The sequence below is a fragment of the Adiantum capillus-veneris genome, chromosome 8 (genome assembly GCF_014529385.1).
Source record: "Adiantum capillus-veneris isolate H3 chromosome 8, ASM1452938v2, whole genome shotgun sequence".
Classification (NCBI taxonomy): Eukaryota; Viridiplantae; Streptophyta; class Polypodiopsida; order Polypodiales; family Pteridaceae; genus Adiantum; species Adiantum capillus-veneris.
The window spans coordinates 9,557,606-9,580,265 of NC_140938.1; the positions used below are offsets into that span (position 1 = coordinate 9,557,606).

Consider the following 22,660-nt stretch of genomic DNA (forward strand, 5'->3'; position numbering starts at 1 on the left):
ACTGAAGGAATGACCATGCGGGCAAGGGACAGGAAAACCGCAGGCACATTTACCAAAGAGACAGTCGTGGCTACATTCGTCGATCTTATCCATAAACAGGTGGAAGAGCCAGCCCATTTGTACCACCAACACTTCTATTTTCTGGCAAAAAGGCCACCAAGGTACACTACACCAAATCACGTTGTGGCCACCACATTCACTCAGGTTCTCAAGTCAACAACAAGGCAACCAGTGGACCAAGTGCAGTATGTCTTGACAACCTTGAAGGGCACCAAGAAGGAAGGCAAAATCACGTATTGGGGTGCGCCAGAGGTCTTGACTAGAATAGCATATCATGCCATCGGCATGGCTGACAACCTACCGCCTACCCCTAATCAGAATACATGGATATTGGCAACACAACCCTCTCCACGAGCTACAATGTCGGGTAAAAGATCATATAAATCTGATGATGAGTCAGCTGATAGCTCGTCGGAACGGTACAGAAGAGCGAGAGCTTTGACAAGGAAGAAAAGAGAGCTCGAAGAGAAGAGATGAAAAGGAAAGCTGTGGCCGCACACCTAGAGAGCCAGCTCAAAAACAAGCGCGCTTTGAAAGAGAGAAACAGGTGTACCAGCACAGTAGGCAAGCACAAAGGAAGGATCCAGAAAAATCGGTACCTGCAGGACTTAAAGGCCCTCGAACAAAGCATCATACAAGAAAAGAGGCGGATGATCCAACGGAGCATTTAGAAAGAATGTACCAAGAGGTTGAAGCTCTAAAGCTGAAGGAGGCAGAAGAAGCTGCAAACAAAGCCAAGGAAGCGGAAGACCAAAGGCAAGCCGAGGAAACGGCTAGCCAAGACCAAAGTCATGGATCTCCCCGACCCATCTCACCGCATACAAAACAACAAGACCATCCCATGCCTAGCCCACCACCATCACCTGCAGGAAAAGACACCAATGAAGAAGCAGAGCCTGAGAAAGAGAAAGATTTTGAGTCCACCCAACAAACAGAATCTGCACAAGAGGTTGACCACCCCGACGGACAAAAAGAAAAAGTAGCCGTGCTGGAACAGGAGAAGGCAACAGAAGATACTTAAAAGCCAGAAGAGGAAAAGGCAAGTAGATCTGAACAAGAGACAGATAAAGAAGCACATGCAGAAAAAGAGTCTACCACTGCACATGAGACAGAACCTGAGCTAGAGAAGGAAGAAAGGCCGACACTTGAAGAGACAGTAAGGGTTGAGACAACACCCTCTACTTCTACTCAACCAAAAACTGTCGAGGCATCAAAGCCTCAGGATGGCCAAGAAGAAGACCGACCATCTACCTTCACACAAGAACCACCAGCAGTTACGATGCAGCAAGAAGCAACACATGAGGCTGCAGGTACATCTCAGTTGGCACAACAGGAGGAGTGGTAATCAAACGACGAGGTAATAGTCCAAGTAAATGAATATGCACATCAGATGCAGGAAATGACGAAGAGACTCCGTTCAGCAGCATTAAACCACAGCACAAAGACCAACGAACTTGAAATGGTAATCGACGCTCTCCAAGAAGAGCTAGAAGACAGGATGACTATCATCACTGATCTCCAAAGGTAGGTGCAAGAGCTGAAGGCATAAGCGGAACAGCATCAATTAGCTAGAGATAGGCAACAAAAAGAAATGGAGGAGTTAGGTGATCTACTCACCAAATTATCTGATGCCTGCAAAGTAAAAGACGAGAAGCTGACAGAAGTTACAAATGAACTTCTTACGACCTCTCTGTCAGCTCAGAAAATTAAGGTGCCATGAGATGTTGCCAATGCTTCTCTGCAATATTGTGAACAGAGGATCAATGATCATGCCATTTTCTTACGGCAAATCAGAGAAAACCTAGCCGTGGCCTCGATCAAAGGAACTGATGAAGTGTACAAGACACTTGAAAAGAAAAACAAAGACTTAGAATTGGAATTAAAACTAGAACAATCACAGCGCAGGGACCTGGCACTGATGCGGGTTCAAAGAGAGGAGGAGCTTATAAAGGAGATAGCAAAGCTAAAGCGAATCAATCAACTCCTCAGAGATGGAAAACCAGACATGCAGGAAGAGGCACGCACTTCAGAGCCTCCACAGACAGACATACCCTCTGTCTCGTTTGTTGCATTTGAGACATGGTCCACAGCAGAGCCGAGTGGTGATGAGGATTTTCAGGTTCACATCATAGATGCAGACACAATGCCAATGATCCAGTTGTCAAAAGCTGAAGAAGACGCACTGAAGGAGAAGATCACCCTAGAGGTGGATGAGCAGTGGAAAGCCGCTATGGATTGGGAGTTGAGAGTTTTATACTCTGTCAACGTCACTTAACTCACTCCCAATCAGATCAACACTCAATGGCACCAACAATCCCTGTCGTACCCTCTCATCAAAGTAGAACTATTACAGGTGAAAGAAAGGTTGTACAAGGATATGCAAGAAAATGACGCAGATAAAGACCATCCAAAGTGGAGGTTAAACTCGCTGAACAAGAATCCGAGATACATGATTTTTGTTCACAAGAGCACCTGCAATCCTTCAAAGAGATCCAAACTTCTGTCATGTACCCAGAGTAAGGACATGGCAAGCGCATGAAGCACTGCAAAAGAAGAGGCCAACTTGGCTTGACTTCCCCAGGCTACCAGCTCCAGAGAGAGGCCAAGCAATGGAGGAAATGGTGAAAACCCTAACGGGCGCCATGTCTTTCTTCAAGAGTCTGTCAGATCTCTCATGTGCTATGTTATGTAAGATCTGCAGAATGCTGCTCACATGTATACAAGTTTTTAATGAGTCTGAGAAAATAGGAGCCCCATGGCTATCATTCTTGGAAGGAAACAAAGGCTTATGCTACAATCTGAGTGGGCAACCTTCAGAGGAGGTCCTTTACGGATTCTATGTCAGATGCATGTTCTTGCCATCGAATAATATGTTGGCCTTTGAAGAAGCTTTCTACATTGGATTCTTCACTTGGCGAACGAAGATATTTGCGCTGGTGATCAGCAACCTAACATCCAGGTTTGAAGGCTACTCACCAATGGAGCTGAGGAATCAAGTAACAATACAATTTCTGCAAGTGTTCGACAAAGAAGGAAGAATCAAATACCAGAAGGCACTGGACGCGCTTAAAGACCGCCTCGCTAGCCGTCAACCAGAAGACTATTTTAGCCCATAAAGCGGTGTCAAGGGACGACACAGGCGAGGAGGGGGAGAATGTTAGCAGCAAGCTAACACGGACACCATTTTTTGGAGTTCTCTTTGTAAAACATTTATTATTTTGATAAATTACAAATATTGTAACTCCTACTTTCTCAGATAAACAATGTAATTAATGAGCTGGGGCTACAAGCTTCCAATTTGTATCAGCTAGTCATCACCCAGCTTTGGTAGAACTCCAGATTATTAGTTTTGACCACCCAAAAACCTTGGCTAAGGTATAAAAGCCAATTTTTGTAAGTTTTTGGATAAGAAATACACAGTGTGAGCTAACGGCGCTCACTTCTCTCCTTCTCGTGCTTCCTACTCCCTCTTCGGTTGTCACATTGTGATTGCGTTTGTTGCATTGCAACCGCAGGTAAGAGCTCTACGCATTGACGTAAGCCATTCAAGTATTTCATAGCTTTTGACGTCACCGACCCGCGGCCTAATTTCATCATAACTAAGAATTTACACTTTCAAATCAAAAACTGAGCATAGGCGGGGTATTGGGGCATCATTGCTAAGCATTTAGATGCATTCTCGATCAAAAGCGACTAGATCAAAAATCCACTGCTGTTAATAATCGCGATTTTGGAACTTGACCTAAAGTGGGGTTTGAAACCATAGGCATGTGTGCTTAGGTCTTATAAACTTGTCCTAGAAGTTTCATTATGTTTGGATGTCATTTGATGCTGTAACGGATATGATTTTCTTGTCGATGAGCGATTGGCTTTTGGTGATTTCAGTCACTTGAGTGTAGCTTGAGTTAGATGCGAGTTGTTAATTGTTTTCTGAGAGATTGACAACCTCTTGTAGCCTCTATGCACTAGTCGAGTCAGCTTCGTCCCATGGTTTGAAAAATTGATTGTGGTTCTCGCTAATAATGCAATAAGATAGGATGGTAAGGTTAGACATGCGTCCCACACCCCCAAAGCTGGATAGCACCGTTCGCCTTCAAAATGAAGTTGAAAGGTTCTATAAGGAGAATGATGAGCTGAAATGGAGAGTCACTGCCATCGAGTCTCGGCTCACTACAGTGGAGAACGGCAAGACGGAAGAGATGGAACAAATGGACATCAAGTTCAACAAAACAAAGGTGGAACTAGAGGCCACCCTCACCAAGGCGGTCAAGAATCAAGTGCAAGAGGTCATCCTCCACAAGGTTGAAGACCATGTGGCGTCCATGCTACGTGAATGACAATGACAAGAGGATATCGCCCTCAATGTTTGCATGAGCGGGCTTCCAAGCGACTGAAAAGGGAAGGGGATCTCAAGTTTTATGAATCCCTTTCTCACATCCAAACAACCACCCACATGCTACATTGGGATCCAACAACAATCTCCTCCCTTACACACGAACATCGCACTAACCATGCAATTCTTACTTTCAAGACCAAGGTGGATCGAGTCAAACTTCTTGAGCAATCAAAGATTCTCAAGGACACTAAAATTTTGGTTTTCAGAGGACCTTACATCCACCCAACTCAAACAAAAGAAGCCATAACTAAAAAAGACGTGAGAATCACGCACGTTACAAAAATGGGCACTTTATCGAGGAGGTAAAGACATTATCAAGGAGTTTTGAACTCCCAAACCGGCTCCCCCCCACCCATCCTTAGGTTTTATTCATCTTATCTTTTCCTTTTTGTTCACCCCTAGTTGGACCCTTAGTCCTTAACTGAGATGTATCTGACAATCCCTTCAGCTAGAAGGAATCTATTGTATTGCTTTGTTTTCTGGTCCCATAGGTCATATCTGACCTCCGTGGATGATAATTCGATCTCTCTCTCTCTCTCTCTCTCTCTCTCTCTCTCTCTCTCTCTCTCTCTCTCTCTCTCTCTCTCTCTCTCTCTCTCTCTCTCTCTCTCTCTCTCTCTCTCTCTCTCTTGTAAACTCAATCACAACTATAAATACAAACATAAATGGCACCAAGATTGCCCGAATGATATCTTCTTCATTTCACACTTCATCGACAAGCTCCTTTCCCTATACAAACAAACATAGTCTCATAGGGTCTACCTTAGGTAATCTTCAATCTAATATAAATCAGAGCATTTTTGCAACCAAATGTAAACCCGAACACCCAAGCAAGAAAAGCTTAGAGAGTCGGCGAGCCAAACTTTTGTGCCCTTGGATATGGGCATAGTTTCCTTGCATGCAGCCACAATTGAGGGACCCATGCGCCACTTTGACCTACCATGCATAGTCTTCATGAATGGGGCACCCTCATCGGACTCATCGTCTTCAACAAGGTCCTCATTTCATTGCAACTCATTTTGCACTGACAACACCTTGTCCCCCCTTCCTTAGAGGACAGCATCCTAGTCCCGCCATTTTTGGCATGCCCAAAGCGCTAAGTCCATAGTGATGTGTTCCCTTTTTGTTAGTGAAAAATGGAAGTTTTTTTCTTAAAAGCACAATTTTTTCATTGGTTAGTAATCTGCTCATTACAAAGATAATAAATGCTCTCAAATCATGAAGTGGATCTTTTTAAATGGGGCACGGACATCCCCAACTGGGCTCTCATTAAGAGGAGTCTTCCGCTTTTCGAGATTCCTCCTCCTCACTTTCATGACATATCAAGGAGCAGAGCACCCCTTGAAACCTTAGGGCTACACTCTACTCCCTGTAGGTTCACGCTACATCCCTTGCCCCTAGCATTCCCCTGCATAGTGCTCCTGCCTCCCTTATCACGCTCATGGACAGATGGCCTCCCCATTGCTACGTGTGGTCTCTATGCCATCTATTCCTGCCCTTCCACTCAACCAATGCATTACAAAAATTCCTTCTCGACTCATCTGAGACAACCATTGCATAGGCCTCGGCGCCCCTTGCATGTTATGAATACACAAACCACACAATAGAGAGAGATTATGGCCAAAGTCATATTGCAAGTGCTCCCACTTTGCTACGAGAGAGAGAGAGAGAGAGAGAGAGAGAGAGAGAGAGAGAGAGAGAGAGAGAGAGAGAGAGAGAGAGAGAGAGAGAGAGAGAGAGAGAGAGAGAGAGAGAGAGAGAGAGAGAGAGAGAGGATATGATTGTTCCCCTCTCGTGCTGTATGGGGACTCTTGTCCCACCTCCTTGACTCAACCATAGCACCTACCTCGCGCCTTGCATGCTAGAGATGAATCCACAAACCACACAGCAGATAGAGCAATCTGATTTGGTAAGAATCTTTAAGCTTAGCTCATTGAGAGCTACTATGCAATGCAGGGATGGCCAAGGATCCAGTAATCTCCCCTTTCATCATATAAGCAGAGCAGCAACCACCAATGATGGGACTTTGAGTGCAATAGTGAACAAGTTCGTGCGCTCTGTTGATGTGCCTCTTGAAAATGCGACTCCACATCAACACGAATAGATGCTCTCTTGGTTGCATTACGATGTTTCAGATTCGATCGGCAAAATGGAAATGCCGACGTCGGGTGGTTGGCAAGGAATGTGAGTCTCATAAGAGAACAATAGCAACATGGGGCAAGCTGTGGAGCTCTACACGAACATATCAGTCAACCATTAATAGGCTACTTAAGGACCTCTCTTCTTAAGCAAGAAAAGAGAAACCAAACTCTCTGATACCAATGTAATGGAAATGGCCTGTGCACTTTGAGAATTGTGTAATTAAGAGAATTAGAGTGAGCATTTTTGTGAGATTACTTTGAGACCATAGTGGGTGAACTTAATTGCTGGTAGCAACATAAACGTAGTACTTAATTAACTTGGCATGAACAATACTTTTGCAAGAGAGAGAGAGAGTATTAGAGAACATGACAATAGTTGAGAACCGGATTTACTTGGAGCCGGTCCTCCCTCGAAAAGGCGTTTGTATTATAGATTCTCCCATCAAGAGAGACTTGATACAATACAATCTTTGTGTTCCTTGTGACCTAGGTGATGCAATGAAGATGGAAAGCTTCATGTATCGCAAGGATAAAATAAACTTTGCAAAAAGCATTAACTATCCCAAGGCCTCAAACACCTTCGAAGGTGGAGAGAGCTAGCGGGGAATGAGGGTAGGGAAGAGGAAGACATCCATAGGACAAAGAAATAGTTCCTCACTTATCATCACTCTTCTTGCTTAGCATAGCATAATATCATAGTAATGAAGATGAAGAAGATGGAAAGCTTAACACTAGAATGGTAACATGACACTTTTATGTCCTTGGACACTTTTGTGTCCTGTTAAGTGACCATTTTGCTTGAATTATTTGAAGAGTATGAAAATGAATTTCTAGGTGCTATATATCCACAAAGTTGCCTTATGAGCTGAAAAAAACTTAGCCTTTTTTTTGAGTATCGATCTCACCATTAACCTTACTCTTGCACAACATTTTTGAACCTAAACTGTGTGAAAAAACGGGTCGTGTTTTTGGCTTTTTTTCAATTTTTGGCAACTATACCACTCTAAACTTCATGTTTGTGAGGTTTAGATGGCTAGAGGTTAGGCCTTCATAGTTCTCAACATGTTTTGATGCTTGTAGGGAGAGCTAAGTGTTAAAATTGAAAGTTATGACCAATTTACAAGAATTGCATAATCCTGTTTTTTGGCCAAAATTAGCACTTTTATGATTTTTTTGGTGGCTTTCTTGATATCCAAATTCAATTTTGATTGTGTAAGTGTAATGTATAACATAAAGCTAATCTTCCTTGAGTTTTGGGGGACCTAATATGCTATATAGCATAGTATATGATGATGGTTGAGTTTTTTGATTGCTGAAGAATACGATACATTTTAGAGTAGCAAGTATAACTTTCTCAATATTGCTATTTTCTTAGGCCAATTGTGTGTATTTTGTAGGTAGTAACCATATCTAATCATAGACTACAAACTTGGCTAGATATTGAGTAGTTTCTATGGGTTTCTAGAGGTCATAATGCTAAACCCAGTTTTTTTATGTTTGCTGTATTTAGCACTTTATCATTGCCCCCAAGGTTCCAATTGTAAGAGATCCATTATCCTTTTGACATGCTCCATGGCTCCTTTTGAATCCAGAGGCCCAAAGGGAACTAAGAAAACATGTATATAGTATCTGTATCAAGCATGACTATAGAAACTTTGATGATAGATCCGCAGAATGGCAAAAATGCAACTTTTTTGTACCTATTTTTTTTGCCCAAAAAAACTTAGTGAGGTAAAAAAAAGCAACCATATTTTTTGGTCACCAACCCATTGAAGTTAAAGGGGCATTTTATCTCATGTCCTACAAAAATCTCCACTCTTATTTATATGCAATCGACCGTAAGAAATTGCTGTTTTGGGCAAAATGCACTGGTCCATCAACTTTGGAGGCTTGTAGTGACCAAGGGATGAGAAAATTTACAAGTTTCTCATTTTTTTTGTATGTAGTAGTTATTGAACTATAAGCTCATGAAAGGAATTTTCAAAATGAGTGGATCTACTATGGTTTTGGAATTTTTTCCCAAAATCTTGAAAGGACACTTTTATGTCCTGTTAGGTTACCATTCTAGTGTTAAGCATTGAAGCATGGCTCTTGGTTAGATTTGCATTCCATAGTCAAGAGTGTTGGTGTAGGCTCTCCACTTCTGAACAAGCTTGGAGAAGGAGATGGATCTCTTGCACTCTGCACTCCACACAATGAGAGAATGTGTGTGTGTGTGTGGGAGAGTATACCCCCTCTCAAGTTTGGTCCACCTCTCTCTCTCTCTCTCTCTCTCTCTCTCTCTCTCTCTCTCGTATTATTTAGTTATATCATTTGGACATGTGTCCTCTTTTTCCTCTTTTGAGAGAAAGAACCTCATGCTTAGCATAAATTCCCACAAACACTTAGCAAGCCGACAAGCACCTCATGCTTGGGTAGGATTCCCACCTCAAGGTGAGCCATTAGATGCTTTGATAGACTACCTCCTTTTGGACCCCTATTGAGATGTAACCATCTCTCCTCTTGGTCCCTTGCTGAGGTAGATCTAGAAGCATTGATTGCATATTTCTCTTTGGTAGACGGTCTCCTTTTGGACCCCTATTGAGATGCAACCATTTCTCCTTTTGGTCCCCTGTTGAGATAGGTCTAGAAGCACATATCTATATTCTAACTCTTGTTCCCCTTTTATCTTCCCATATTAAATGATCAATTTAATATGAGAAAATCATTTGGTAAAGTTAGATATTATATTTTATGACATTATCTCTCTCTTGAAATCATAGTCGTCCTTGACTATGAGGTAGAGAAGATAAAGCCTAGTCATTAGTCCATGTAATTTCTTAGCAGGTAGAGGATCCCTTTTAACCCTACAACATCATTCCAGAATGGATGACTAATCCATTTGGTGCTCGGGAGACTTAATTGTTGTAAGCATGTCTGCTCTTTAGTCCATATCATACTTCCAAAGTAGAGTGACAAGTTCTACTTGTTGGTGTTTGGGAGACGTCATCAACACAAATATAATCCTAAGCATGCATACTTCTTAAATTTTGTGCACAATAAAAGTAAGAGAATGAGTCTTGTAAGACAAAAACATTTTTCATTTAAAATGCATCTTCATTTGCTTACTCTAGTGTAGCATTATAAGCATTGACAAGGTTCATACTATCCTTAAGCTAGGTTCCTTGTATCCATCTAGCATCTTTAAAATGATAATTCTTAAACTTAACAAGATATCACTGGATAACTTATGGTTTCTTAGTACCTTGTCTTCGTGTTGAAGAATCGATTCGGGCTGCAACACCTCTTCTTGATCTTCGATCTCTGGTGGGTCCTCCATTATTGGTTCTTTTGATGGCTCTCCTTTGTAAGGCTTGAGTAGGCTCACATGGTTAGCATTATGAATGAGCCAATGGTTGGTCAACTTTAACTAATAAGCCATCTCATTGATTGCCTTCAGAGTTTGAAAAAAAAACCATAGTATCTTTTTGCTAGTTTAGCATAATACTCTTGGTGGCTCATAGAATTCTTGCTCGTAGTATGTCTTAGATGAGCCTTGAGAAACTCTAGCAAAACCCAATCATTTTTCTTAAAGGCTAAGGCTCTTCTATGCTTATTAGCAGCAACCCTTTTTGCCATTGCTTTGAGATGGATATAGCCTCTTTTAATCTTTGGAAAATATTCTTGTGAGTCTCGACTATATTCATCAGCAGCGAATATCTTCCCATGTACTTTAAGTAGTAAGGGACTTTTGGATCTTCCCTCTTTAACCTCAAAAGGTGCTTTCCCCGTAGAAGTATGTACAATGTCATTGTACACATACTCTACAAGAGGTAGGTACTTCTCTAATTGAAAACATTGATCTACTTACATGACATAGGCTTTTAGTAGATTCGAGAATCGTTAGATTAGTTATTTCACTTTGTTCATCCGTTTGTGGATGATAGGCCGAAAGAGAAATTTAATCTACTTCCTGGATTCTCAAAGAGACCCTTCCAAAAATTACTAGTCATTCTAGGATCTTTGTCCGACACTATGGATGTTGGTAAGCCATGATACGTGAAAATTTGAGATCTAAAGAGGGTTGCCGTCTGATGTGCCTTAATAGTCTTTTTGACAGGCATCGAGTGTGTTTTCTTGCTAAGCCTGTCGACTGAAACAATCCAAGTTGCTTTCCTTGATCAAATTTCAATTTTTGGTATACCACGCATTTTGAAACATACTCTTGTATGTTTACTTTTCATGGTATACCAACAAAAATACATTTCTACTCCTTGAAGAGTAGGATATGGAATCCCTCTTTGCCCTACATAAGGAGAAGCATGGGATTCATGTATGACTTTCTTATTGTATTGGTGAGTAACACATAGCCTATTGCTGTTTGGAAGATAACCATCCTTCAAGGTGAATGGTTCTTTTTTCTTCCCTAATACAAAGGCTGTAATTACATACTTAAAGTCTCGATTAGTAGCATACTCATCTATAAAAGATAGACATCACATTTACCCTTGGCCGTTGTGAAAGTGCATCGATCACTTGATTGTGCTTGCCAGCATTGTGAGTAAGATGAAATTTAGATTGCGAAAGAAAATTTGCCCACCTCATTTGTTTGTCGGAAAGCTTAGTTTGCATCATGAAGTTCTTGAGGCTTTGTGATCCATTCGTACGACGAATGGAGCCCCCAAGAGATAGTGCTTCCATGTGTCTAGGACATGTAGAATAGCTAAAAGATCTTTTTCATATATGTCCAAGACCCGTTCATCGGCATTGAGCCTTCGACTCTCATATGCTATGGCATGTCCTTCTTGAAGCAAAACTGCTCCAAGGCAATCCGACACAAGCATCATATTGGACCTCAAATGGCTTTGAGAGATCCGGAAGCATAAGGATTGGTTAGGAGGTAAGCTTCTCTTTGAGCTTGTCAAAAGCATTTTGTTCTTTAGCAGTCGATGAGTACTTAACGTTCTTCTTTGTTAAGTCATGCAATGGTCCTGCTATTTAGGAGAAATTTTTTATGAAGCGTCTATAGTATACACATATACTAATAAAGCTTCTTCGCTCATGTAGATTCCTTGGATTAGGCCATGCTTTTATTACCTCCAACTTTGATGGATCCATACTTTGATTAATGAAAAGATTATTCTCTCTCACAACTTGAAAGATTACCTAGAGGTGTCACTTGTACTCCTCAAGAGAATTTGAGTGGCCTGAAGATTTTTGTCCATTGTGAGTTTGAATGTGGCTGGAGCATTTGTCATGCCAAGACTTTATCAAATAGATCTTCTAGCCGTGGCATGGGAAAATCTTTCTTTTATAGTGATCCTATTTAGTGCTCTATAGTCGACACACATGTGATATCATGTGTCATCTTTCTTTTGCACTAAAAGTACTTGTGAACAGAATGGAGAGGAGCTAGGCCTCACCATCCCTTTTCTCACCAATTCATGCACTTGCCTTATGATCTCGTCTTGTTGAGCTTGTGAAACTCAATAAGGAGGTTTATTAGGCGGTGAGCTTCCTAGTAGAAGCTCTATTGCATGGTCATCATCCCGTTGTTTTGGAGGTAGCTCACTAGGGATGTCATCAATGAAAACATCTTGGAATCCATTTAGAAAATTAAATAGCTCTAATTCCTCTCGATTCCGTTTATTGTTACTTGTGAAAACATTATAATCATTTACAAATTCTCTAACAAAAATCATATACACAAAAATAGAGCTTTTCATTGACTTATCAAAAGCAAGCGTATTTACTAGGGATATGGTGTACTTCCCCAACTCGTTAGCATCTATGTACATGCTATTTTCCCTGTAGGTGAAATAGATTCTCCTTTCATGGAACTTCATGTTGGCAGCCATGCGGTTGAACCATGGTGCCCCTAGGATAACATCCTCATGTTGGAGAGGAGAGATAAAAAAAATTCTTCTTTGTCGACGTAGATTTGGACATGAAGCCTCAACTTCCCAATCAAGGGAGTAACAGAGGCTTGCTATCCCTTGAAAGCTATGTCAGCAGTTACAGTATCTCCCATCTCAAAAGCTTGAATGCCCAACTTAGTGGCCAACTCCATTGATATGAAGTTGTGAGTAGAGCCAGGGTCAAACAAGATGAAGGCATCATGTTCCCTTACCTTTCCTCAAGCATAGGAGAGATATGATCCTTTGTAATGAGCATCCTCTTTTGGAGCTTCGATGGTGGAAGCCCCAGGAGTCTCATTGCGAGCCATTTTCTTGGGGCAAGAATGATAGCCATGTCCTTGCTCCCCACACTTAAAACAATTATGGTCCTTGCAAAAAGCTTGAAGCTCTTCATGAGAGAGTTTGTTTTTACCTTTGTAAACTCCCTTCGCCTTGGACCTATTGTTGTTGTTGCTGTTGTCGTAGAAAGTGCCTTGGCAAGAATTTTGGGCAATGGTTTTTCCCTTTTCAGCATTTTTGTCTTTGTTTTCCATGGGTTTGACATTCCGTCTAGCCCCTTGTTGGAAATTGATGCGAGAAGCAACCATGGTGTGGTGGATTACTTCGGTGATAGAACCAAGACATTGGGAGTTGACATACTCGACCATTTCTTCAGGTAATCCCGCACAAAACTGTTGCTTTTACTCGGCGAAGTCTATCTGGAATATAATAGCATTGAGATGTAAATCCCAAAACTTGTCCACATATTTGTGAATAGACTCACGTGAGAGAAGCTTCTAACTGTGCCATTCAATCAGTACTTTGTCCTTTGCCTCGCTTGCAAGAAATTGCTTCATGATGGAAACTCATAGAGTTTTCCATGTCTTTAGGGCTTCATCGTTGCCACAAAGGCTAGCCCACCATTGACGAGCCGATTTTTGGAAGTGCATAGCTACATGGTGTAGCTTGGAGGACTCCGTGAAGTCCTCGTCTCCAAAGGCCACATCAAATTGCTGGATGAAGGCCAATACTTTGTCGGTGGCACTAAAGGTGCCATCATAGGTGAGAAAAGAGATACTCTTTCCTCCCTCTTTGAACTTCTTAAGCTTTTGTGATCTTCACCATGCAGGGTATGATTTGCAATGTCCTCCCCTCTTGTATTCTCTAGGAGAATAGCCATAGTTTTCGTCGGGAGAGGAGGAGGTGAAGAAGAAGGAGAAGAGGGTGACCTCTTTCTTGACCTTTTCTTCCTTTGTTTCTTCTCTTCCCTTTCGGAGTGATAAGGAGAAGGATTGTGTGTTGACTGTTTCCTCATGGGAGGAGTTGGCAATCGTCTAGACCGCCGTCTGCGTGCAACCACATCTTTAGAGGAACTTAGGGATTCATTACTTTCTTGTTCTTTGGATTCCTCCTCACGTATGGGAGAGAGTCTTCTTTTGGGGGTCTCATCATAGGCCTCCTAAGCTCTCTCTCCTCTTGGAGAGGAAGAGAAATAACGAAGTTGTTAACTTCGGCTTGCAAAGTAGGGTTGCCCATAGCTTGATGCAACCTATTAACAAGATAATTGATAAACATGGGGGCATCATGATTAGCACCTTCATGTGCAAAATCAAAGTTATCAATGTTCATTCTACTCTCTTGGTTATTGTCAGCCATGCTAATTATACTTGTGTGTTTACTTAGTGTATTCTTTGGCAATTCAAAACCTTAGTTGCTACTCCTCTTAGCCTTTGAAAATAAGCACTTAAGTATCTACACACACGACTCTAATTGGTAAATTATAAAGAGTAGTGGGGTGGGTCTAACATAGCAGAATTGCCGAGGGATAGCTCCTTTTGGACTTCTTATGGCTCAATAATGGTAAAGCTGTAGGCAAGTCTAAAAAGACCTCATTATTAAGACCAAAGCTCTCGAGGTGTGCACCATATCCCACATAGTGGGCTCAACAAAACCGATAATAGATTCCAGTCTCACTTATCCTAATATAATTAACAAAATCAACCATTAATAGGCTACTTAAGGACCTCTCTTCTTAAGCAAGAAAAGAGAAACCAAACGCTCTGATACCAATGTAATGGAAATGGCCTATGAACTTTGGGAATTGCGGAATTAAGAGAATTAGAATGAGCATTTTTGCGAGATTACTTTGACAACATAGTGGGTGAACTTAAGTGATGGTAGCAACATAGACATATTACTTAAATAACTTGGCATAAATAGAGAGAGAGAGAGAGAGAGAGAGAGAGAGTAAGAGAGAGAGAGAGAGATAGAGAGAGAGAGAGAGAGAGAGAGAGAGAGAGAGTATTAGAGAACATGACAATAGTTGAGGACCAGATTTACTTGGAGCCGGTCCTCCCTCCAAAAGACGTTTGTATTATAGATTCTCCCATCAAGAGAGACTTGATACAATACAATCTTTGTGTTCCTTGTGACCTAGGTGATGCAATGAAGATGGAAAGCTTCATGAATCACAAGAATAACATAAACTTTGCAAAAAAGAATTAACTATCCCAAAGCCTCAAACACCTTGGAAGGCCTTGGAAGGTGGAGAGATCTAGCGAGGAATGTTTTGTAGAGAAGAGGAAGAAGAATCATCCATAGGAAAAAGAAATAGTTCCTCACTTATCATCACTCTTCTTGCTTAGCATAGCATAATAGCATAGTAATGAAGATGAAGAAGATGACAAGCTTAAGCATTGAAGCATGGATCTTGGTTGGATTTGCATTCCATAGCCAAGAGTGTTGGTGTAGGCTCTCCACTTCTCAACAAGCTTGAAGAAGGAGATGGAGCTCTTGCACTTTGCACTCCACACAATGGGAGAACGTGTGTGTGTGTGTGTGGGAGAGTATACCCCCTCTCAAGTTTGGTCCACCCCCCTCTCTCTCTCTCTCTCTCTCTCTCTCTCTCGTATTATTTAATTATATCATTTGAACATGTGTCCTCTTTTTCCTCTTTAAAAGAAAGAAATTATTTATTTATTTTTATGCATCTAAATTCTCATTGGACCCCTTTAAAGTTTATCCAATATGATTCAAGCACATCATGAGAGTCACATGTGGAGGATTTCTTAACATGCGTCTTTTATGCTTCTTAAGTCATTTTGTTTGAATTGAACACTTCAAGCTCCTAGTCTTTCAAGCATGGAAACAGTTTATGCCTCTCGAGAGTTTATCATTTAATTGAACACTTTAAGAACCTTAGTTATTTAAGCATAAAAATAACCTCAAGCTTTGGGTAAGGTTCCCACAAACACTTAGCAAGCCGACAAGCACCCCATGCTTGGGTAGGATTCCCACCTCAAGGTCAGCCCTGACTTGCCTAAGGTCAAATGACTTTTTAACACTAACTTTTGGAGGTCTTTAATGAAACTAACCTTAAGGTCTTTTAAGCTCCATTAGATGCATGTTGCTCTTTGATAGATTACCTCCTTTTGGACCCCTATTGAAATGTAACCATCTCCCCTCTTGGTCCCTTTCTGAGGTAAATCTAGAAGCATTGATTGCACATTGCTCTTTGGTAGACCGTTTCCTTTTGGACCCCTATTGAGATGCAACCATTTCTCCTTTTGGTCCCCTGTTGAGATAGGTTTAGAAGCACATACCTATATCCTAACTCTTGTTCCCCTTTTATCTTCCCATATTAAATGATCAGTTTAATATGAGAAAATCATTTGGTAAAGTTAGATATTATATTTTATGCCATCACATGTCCCGATTGCCGAGTGTAAGGAGAGATAGAGCGAATAGATTTTCCATAATGACGTGCAGTGTAGGATCTCATCGATTATATAGACCCTCGACATTTGCCGTTGCTACCTGCATGCAGACATACCTGCGTTTCTCTCTCTGCCTGCCATCTCCTTGGGCCATCGCTGGGTGCTATTTCTTCTCACTGCTTGTCCCATCGCCCTTTAAGTTCTCAAGTCTCTCACAATGCAAGGAAGCTCTACCTGGCCCAACCTTGCCCTTGGCCTAGCCATGTCTTCATCACTATAGCCTCATTTATTTGATACACCATAGGGTAGTATCACGCAAGGTAGCAGGCAGACGAAGATCAGAGAGGGAGATAGTGAGAGCGAGAGATTGCCTCGCGACCTTCGAGCTCTCACTCCATGCCATGCTGCAGCACCCAGAGAGAAGTCCGTCTCCCCCCCCACCCCCCTCTCTCTCTCTCCCCCATTGCTTGGCAATGCTTCATCTCCCCATTAGTTGGTTGCATCCAGCCTGGCGTCGGCATTGTGAGGGAGCACGCCACAAAGATCTGTCCCTCTCTTTTCCTCCTCTCGCCGCCCTAACACATGCATGATGTAATATTAACCGAGACCCCTCCGCCCCCCCCCCCCCCGTTCTCTCTCTCTCTCTCTCTCTCTCTCTCTCTCTCTCTCAACCACGTGCCGGCTCCACCTTTCCTCCCCTCAAAGCAATGGCAAGATCACCCCTCTAATTTGTGGACATTCCTAGTATACCTTTCAAATTTCAAAAATTCCCAAAATACTCCCCATATTTTGTCATAAATTTCCTTCAAATTTTCCAAAATTCCCACAATACCCCTAGTGAGAGTAAATTTCTCCAAAAATAGAAATTTTAGTAGCTTTTCATAAGAAAAGTGATGCTCATTACAAGTTAAAGATATCTTTTGTGACTGTTAACACTTGGCCTTTTTGCTTAGATACACTTGTATTAGCAGGCCTTGTGATTTTATCCCTTGTTTAACTAGGTTTACATTTGATGTAAACCTTAGCCTTCTGCCTCCGGTCACGCTGGAACCTCGCAAAGCCCTTCCGATTTGGCGCTCCACTTCCGTGCCATCGAATGGCTTTTCAATCGACATGTGTCGAGGATTAATGTCCGACGTATCTACAAGCCAATCAGTGACGGAGCGCATACAGCCAGCCTCTACGCAAGTCTCATCAGGAGAAAGTGTTGTAGATAGACTCAATCGAACCACTAAAATGCAAGTGCCCGATGAGCAGGTCTGGGTTGCTGAGGAGAGTGTCTCGTCGAAGCTTCATAAGATCTTGCTGAGTAGAGAGAGATGGACATGCCTGCATGCGTGCAGACCCACCTCGAGTGGTACTGGGAAGTCCGTTCACTGGTTGCTACAATTAGAGAAAATTGCTCCTGATTGACTATGGGTTTCTCTGAGAAAAGAGCATGCAGAGCAACACGTTTTCAATTGCCTGCTTCTTTCCACCACACATTGATCCCTTCTTGGTGGTGTCGCGCTCACAAGAAATTACCTTCCAGTCCCAAGTCGTTGCATGCAGAATACTTACAAAAGGCCCTTGTGGATGGGAGTTTCTAGGAGTGCAAGCATATTCTCATCCCCTGAAACGTGCTAGCAGTACTGAATTTCCTTCATTAGAAGGCTTGTCATATATGCTGCAAGAAAATGTACAAGGGAAAGTCGACAATGGTGAGGCACTGCGTATGCATCTACTCCTATGCTTTTTGGGGCTGGAGGCAATGCTTGGAAATCACTTGGTGCCGATGTTCATCAAGTGTGGGAACTTGCCTCATGCCCAGCAAACCTTTTATAAGATTGCTGAGCCAAATTTGTACTCTTGGACTTCCCTCATTAACGGATATGTGGACGCCGCAGAATTCCAGCATGCTCTTGATTTGTTTCAAACGATGCAGGATCACGGTTTACATTCGGGCATAGTCACTCTCTTGGCTGTTGTCAAAGCTTGTGGTAGGCTGAAACTTTTAGACAGGGGCCGTGAAATACATATGGAAATCGCCAAGAGTGGATATTTAGATGATTCGTTCCTCAGTAGCACTGTGGTTGATATGTACGCAAGGAGTGGTTCATTAGGAGAAGCTCGAGCTGTTTTCTATAAGCTGTCTAATAGAGACACGATCACATGGAACACGTTAATTGCTGGATATGTTGACTTCGAACTTAGTTGTGAAGCATTGCTTTGCTTGCAAAAGATGGAGCAAGAAGGCACACATGCAGATGAATCTACATTTGTGTATGCTATTAAAGCGTGTACTAACTTCCGGGCCCTAGAGGAGGGTCAGAAATTCCATTTGAAAGTAATTGAAGAAGGTTTTGAGCGTGATCCGTATGTTGGCAATACTCTGGTGGACTTTTATGGAAAAGTTGGATTTCTCATTGAAGCTGAAGCCGTGTTTGATGACCTTCTTGTTCAAGATGTAGTTCCGTGGACTGCACTTATCGCAGCATATGCAGATTATGGATACAACAAAGAAGCACTTGAAAACTACAAAAGGATGCTTGAAGATAGTGTGTTTCCCAATGAGGTCACATACGCATGCATCTTGAGATCATGTAGCAATGCAGGAGATTTAGAAACTATACACTCAATTCATTCCATAATTACCAAAAATGGTCAGGAAGGAAACTGTCATTTAGAGAATATTCTGGTGGATGTATATGCGAGTTCTGGATGCTTCATAGAAGCACACAGCGTATTTAATTCACTTTTAACTCGTGATGTAGTCTCCTGGACTGCTTTGCTTGGAGGCTATGTAGAGTTTGGACTAGGTGAAGCTGCTCTGCATTACCTCGAGCAAATGTTTCTGGATGGAATTTCTCCAAATCCAGTCACATTAATTTGCAGCCTGAAAGCCTGTAACAGCAGCTTAGCAAGCGATATTGGCAAACAAGTACACATGGATATCTTGAAGATGGGATATGAATCAGACCTCACCGTTGGCAATGCTTTGGTTGACATGTATGCTAGGTGTGCCTCATTTGTTGAGGCATGGTGGGTCTTTGATACGCTGCCAGTTCGGAATGTCGTAACGTGGAACATTCTAATCACAGCCTGCACAGATTCTGAATTTGATGAAAAGGCAGCTCATTGCATAGAGCAAATGGCGCTTGAGGGGGTATTACCAAGTTCAATCACTTTATGTTGCACCTTGAAATGCTGTAGCAGAATAGGAGCCATTGAGAGAGGTCGTACCATACATATTCGGGCTGTTAAAGAGGGAATTGACGGAGATTATGCTGTTGGTAATGCCTTACTTAGCCTCTATGCCAAATGTGGGCTATTTTTAGATGCACGGAAAGTGCTGGATGAAATGGCCAATCGAGATGTAGTGGCTTGGACTACGTTAATTGGAGGCTATTCAGAACATGGGTTTGGCAAAGAAGCATTGATGTGCTTAGGAGAAATGCACCTTGAAAAGGTTTCCGCAAATTCCATCACCCTTGATAGCAGCTTGAGGGCATGTATTACTGTGTCAAGCCCCATAGTTAACATACGACAGATACATGCAGAGATTGTGAACAAGGGTTTCTGCTTAGGTACTTGTTTAGGAGATTTGTTAGTGATGCTCTATGTGAAGAATGGTTTTCTGGAAGAGGGACGTATGGTGCATGATAACCTTTTGCTCCCGAGCTCTGTGTCATCGAATGCTCTAATTGAAGGATATGCTAAAACTGGAGATTTTGAAGAAGCTAAATTTTTTTTCAACAACTTGCAAGTGCGGGACGTGTATTCTTGGACCGCTCTCGTATCAGGGTGTGTTGGACGAGGGGTTAATGAGCAAGCACTGTATTTCTTTGAGCTGATGCGACAAAATGATGTGTCTCCCGATGCCACTTCCTTCGCTTGTGGTTTGCAAGCCTGTGGAAATCTGTGGATAGCAACAAAGGGCCAAGAGTTGCATTCACAGATTGTCAAACAAGGATTTGAGCAAGATCCATTTCTTGGAAACTGCTTGCTGAACATGTACGCCAAGTTTGGCTTGATTGATGAAGCACAACACATTTTTGAGAAGCTAGTCATCCGGGATATCATCTCGTGGACAGCACTAGCCACAGGATATGCATCCCTTAGTCTTAGAGATCAAGTATATGTGTGCTTAAAACAGATGCAATCCGAGCATGTGTCACCCAATCAGGTGTTTTGGAATTCAATCATCGGTGCTTTTGCTGAAAATGATGACAATGAAACAGCTTCCATGGTCATGTTGGAGATGCAAGAGCAAGGCCATCTTCCAGATTGTTGGACCATAACTAATGTACTAAAAGCATGTAGCAAGGCAGCCGACTTAGTGGCTGGAAAAATATTACATGCTCAGGTTGCTGGATCCAGGGCCATTGACAGTACATGTGCTGCTGCTCTGATTGACATGTATGGAAAATGTGGAAGGATGGCAGATGCGCAGCAGTCATTTGATGCTTTTCCTACAAGGGATCTGGCTACATGGAATGCGCTAATTGATGGATACAGCCGGCAAGGAGTTAGCCTGCATGTTTTCTCTCTGTTGGAGACGATGCAGATTGAGGGTATTCAGCCCAATGAAACTACATATCTTAGTATCCTGATGGTTTGTGGCCATGATGGCCTCATAACCATGGGCCAAACATCTTTTGAAACCATGTGCAAAATGTGGAACATCGAGCCAACTATCAAGCACTTTAACAGCATGGCTATTCTTCTTGGTCGCACAGGCCAGCTTGGTGATGTTTTGGTCATGCTGGAAGAGATGCCATTTTCACCTGATCTTGCTACACTGAGAAATTTGTTAACTGCAGGCAGGCTCTGTGGTGATGTGTATGTTGGTATCCATGCATTTGATGCAGTATGCGACGAAGAGTTTTCTAGAACATTCTCCTATTTCTAATATCCATGCATACGTTTGATAAGTTACAAGGGAGCACGCACATGACCAAAGCACAGTATTTGCAGATGATTACTCATCTGTGGCATAGCCCCATCCCCTCGCAAAAGAAGGGTTATCGGCCTATCAAGATCGAAACCAACATAAAAAAACAAGATCAGCAGACACTGGACTTCCTGCAGACATGCTCATGACCATCCACATTCGGCATTCTCAACACAGCGTGAACAGTACACTGCAAAACACCGAACATTCAAATGCTGATCCACACTGGATCTATGTAGTGATCGCATCCAGGTCACTGATCTCTTTACAGATGTCCCCAATGCACTAGAATTATCATCAGTGCATTGGTGAACCGGGATAAATTTATGCAGAGTGTTTGATATCCTGAAAACTGGCAATTAGGCAAAACACAAAGTGAACCAAGTGTTTTCAGGGAGTATAAGTCGAATTTGGAAACAAATGTATTGAGTGAAAACTTGCACAGCAAGACCAAGGAAAAACAGTGATATTCTACAATGCTTTTCTACCTTGCATACACTCAATCTAATCATGGAGAAAGACCATACATTTGAAGAGTCAACATCTGTGTTGCAACAATCATTGAATTGTATGTATATAAAAGGAAAGCAGAATACTTTCCGCTTGGTACCCCTCAAAGGCACAATCAGTTGACTCTATTCACTATCCTTGCAGCTGATCTGTTGGCAAGAGAGTGGAGTGCCTCTTTCCTATGTAGCAAGCACCACAACAGACTCAACCACTGAATCTTTCTGAACTCTTGGCATGGTTGGTGCCACAGCCAAAAGCTCAAGGTAAAGTTTTAGCAATTGAGGGCTATCTCCCAAGTCCGCCTCCTTCATCCACTTGGCATCTGAAGCAGGATTATTTCTAAACTCGACCAAGAACTTCTGCACCAGCGTTTCCTTCACGTTCCTTTCCGTCAAGGTCGGGGTTCGGGGGGACTTCATTCCCGAGGAAAATGAAGGCGTAGAGCCATTGGATGAGAGACACCTTAGCAACCGGAATATGGCTGGGGCTATCCAACCAAAATTTGAACATCTCAGCAGCCAGAATAAGCTCAGATCTTGACAACTCAGCATGCAGATTTTGTTGCAGCTTGGGAGAGTTGCTGAGCTTTAGACAACTCAGCACATAGAATCTGGCACCTTCTGATAGTAGGTACAGTAACAGCATCATGCAGTGCCACCTCAGCATATAGAATATAGGACTTGTGGCTAAGATGCCTAACCATGTCCTTGCCCACTAATTGCTATTATTAGGTGTAGGTCTCCACAATTAGATGTTGCCTGCAATTGTTTTTAGCTACTATTAGGTATAGTTATACTATATCTGGAATCTAATTCCATATTTCCTTGCTATTAAGGTCTACAGTGGAGATTAAGAGAGGTAAAACTGTTCACTCAAATTAATATGCTGAAACTCAGCAAAACCTCCTTGAATCAATGATTATTATACCATTTAAAATTCTCCACATAGAATGTTCTACAAAAAGGTTAAATGTCCCACTGCACATAACATGTTTTCTGATGACTAAAGTTTTTTAAGAATTCAACACA

General features: G+C 42.1%; 1 protein-coding gene across 1 annotated transcript; it reads left to right on the forward strand.

Annotated features, from left to right (window-relative positions):
• Window positions 1–17,195: 17,195 nt before the first annotated feature.
• LOC147451646 (pentatricopeptide repeat-containing protein At2g39620-like) lies at window positions 17,196–22,350 on the forward strand. Its single transcript, XM_086517562.1, has one exon. It carries the CDS (start codon window positions 17,628–17,630, stop codon window positions 21,078–21,080), a length of 3,453 nt encoding a protein of 1,150 aa, XP_086373688.1. The 5' UTR covers window positions 17,196–17,627; the 3' UTR covers window positions 21,081–22,350.
• The last annotated feature ends 310 nt before the right edge of the window (window positions 22,351–22,660 follow it).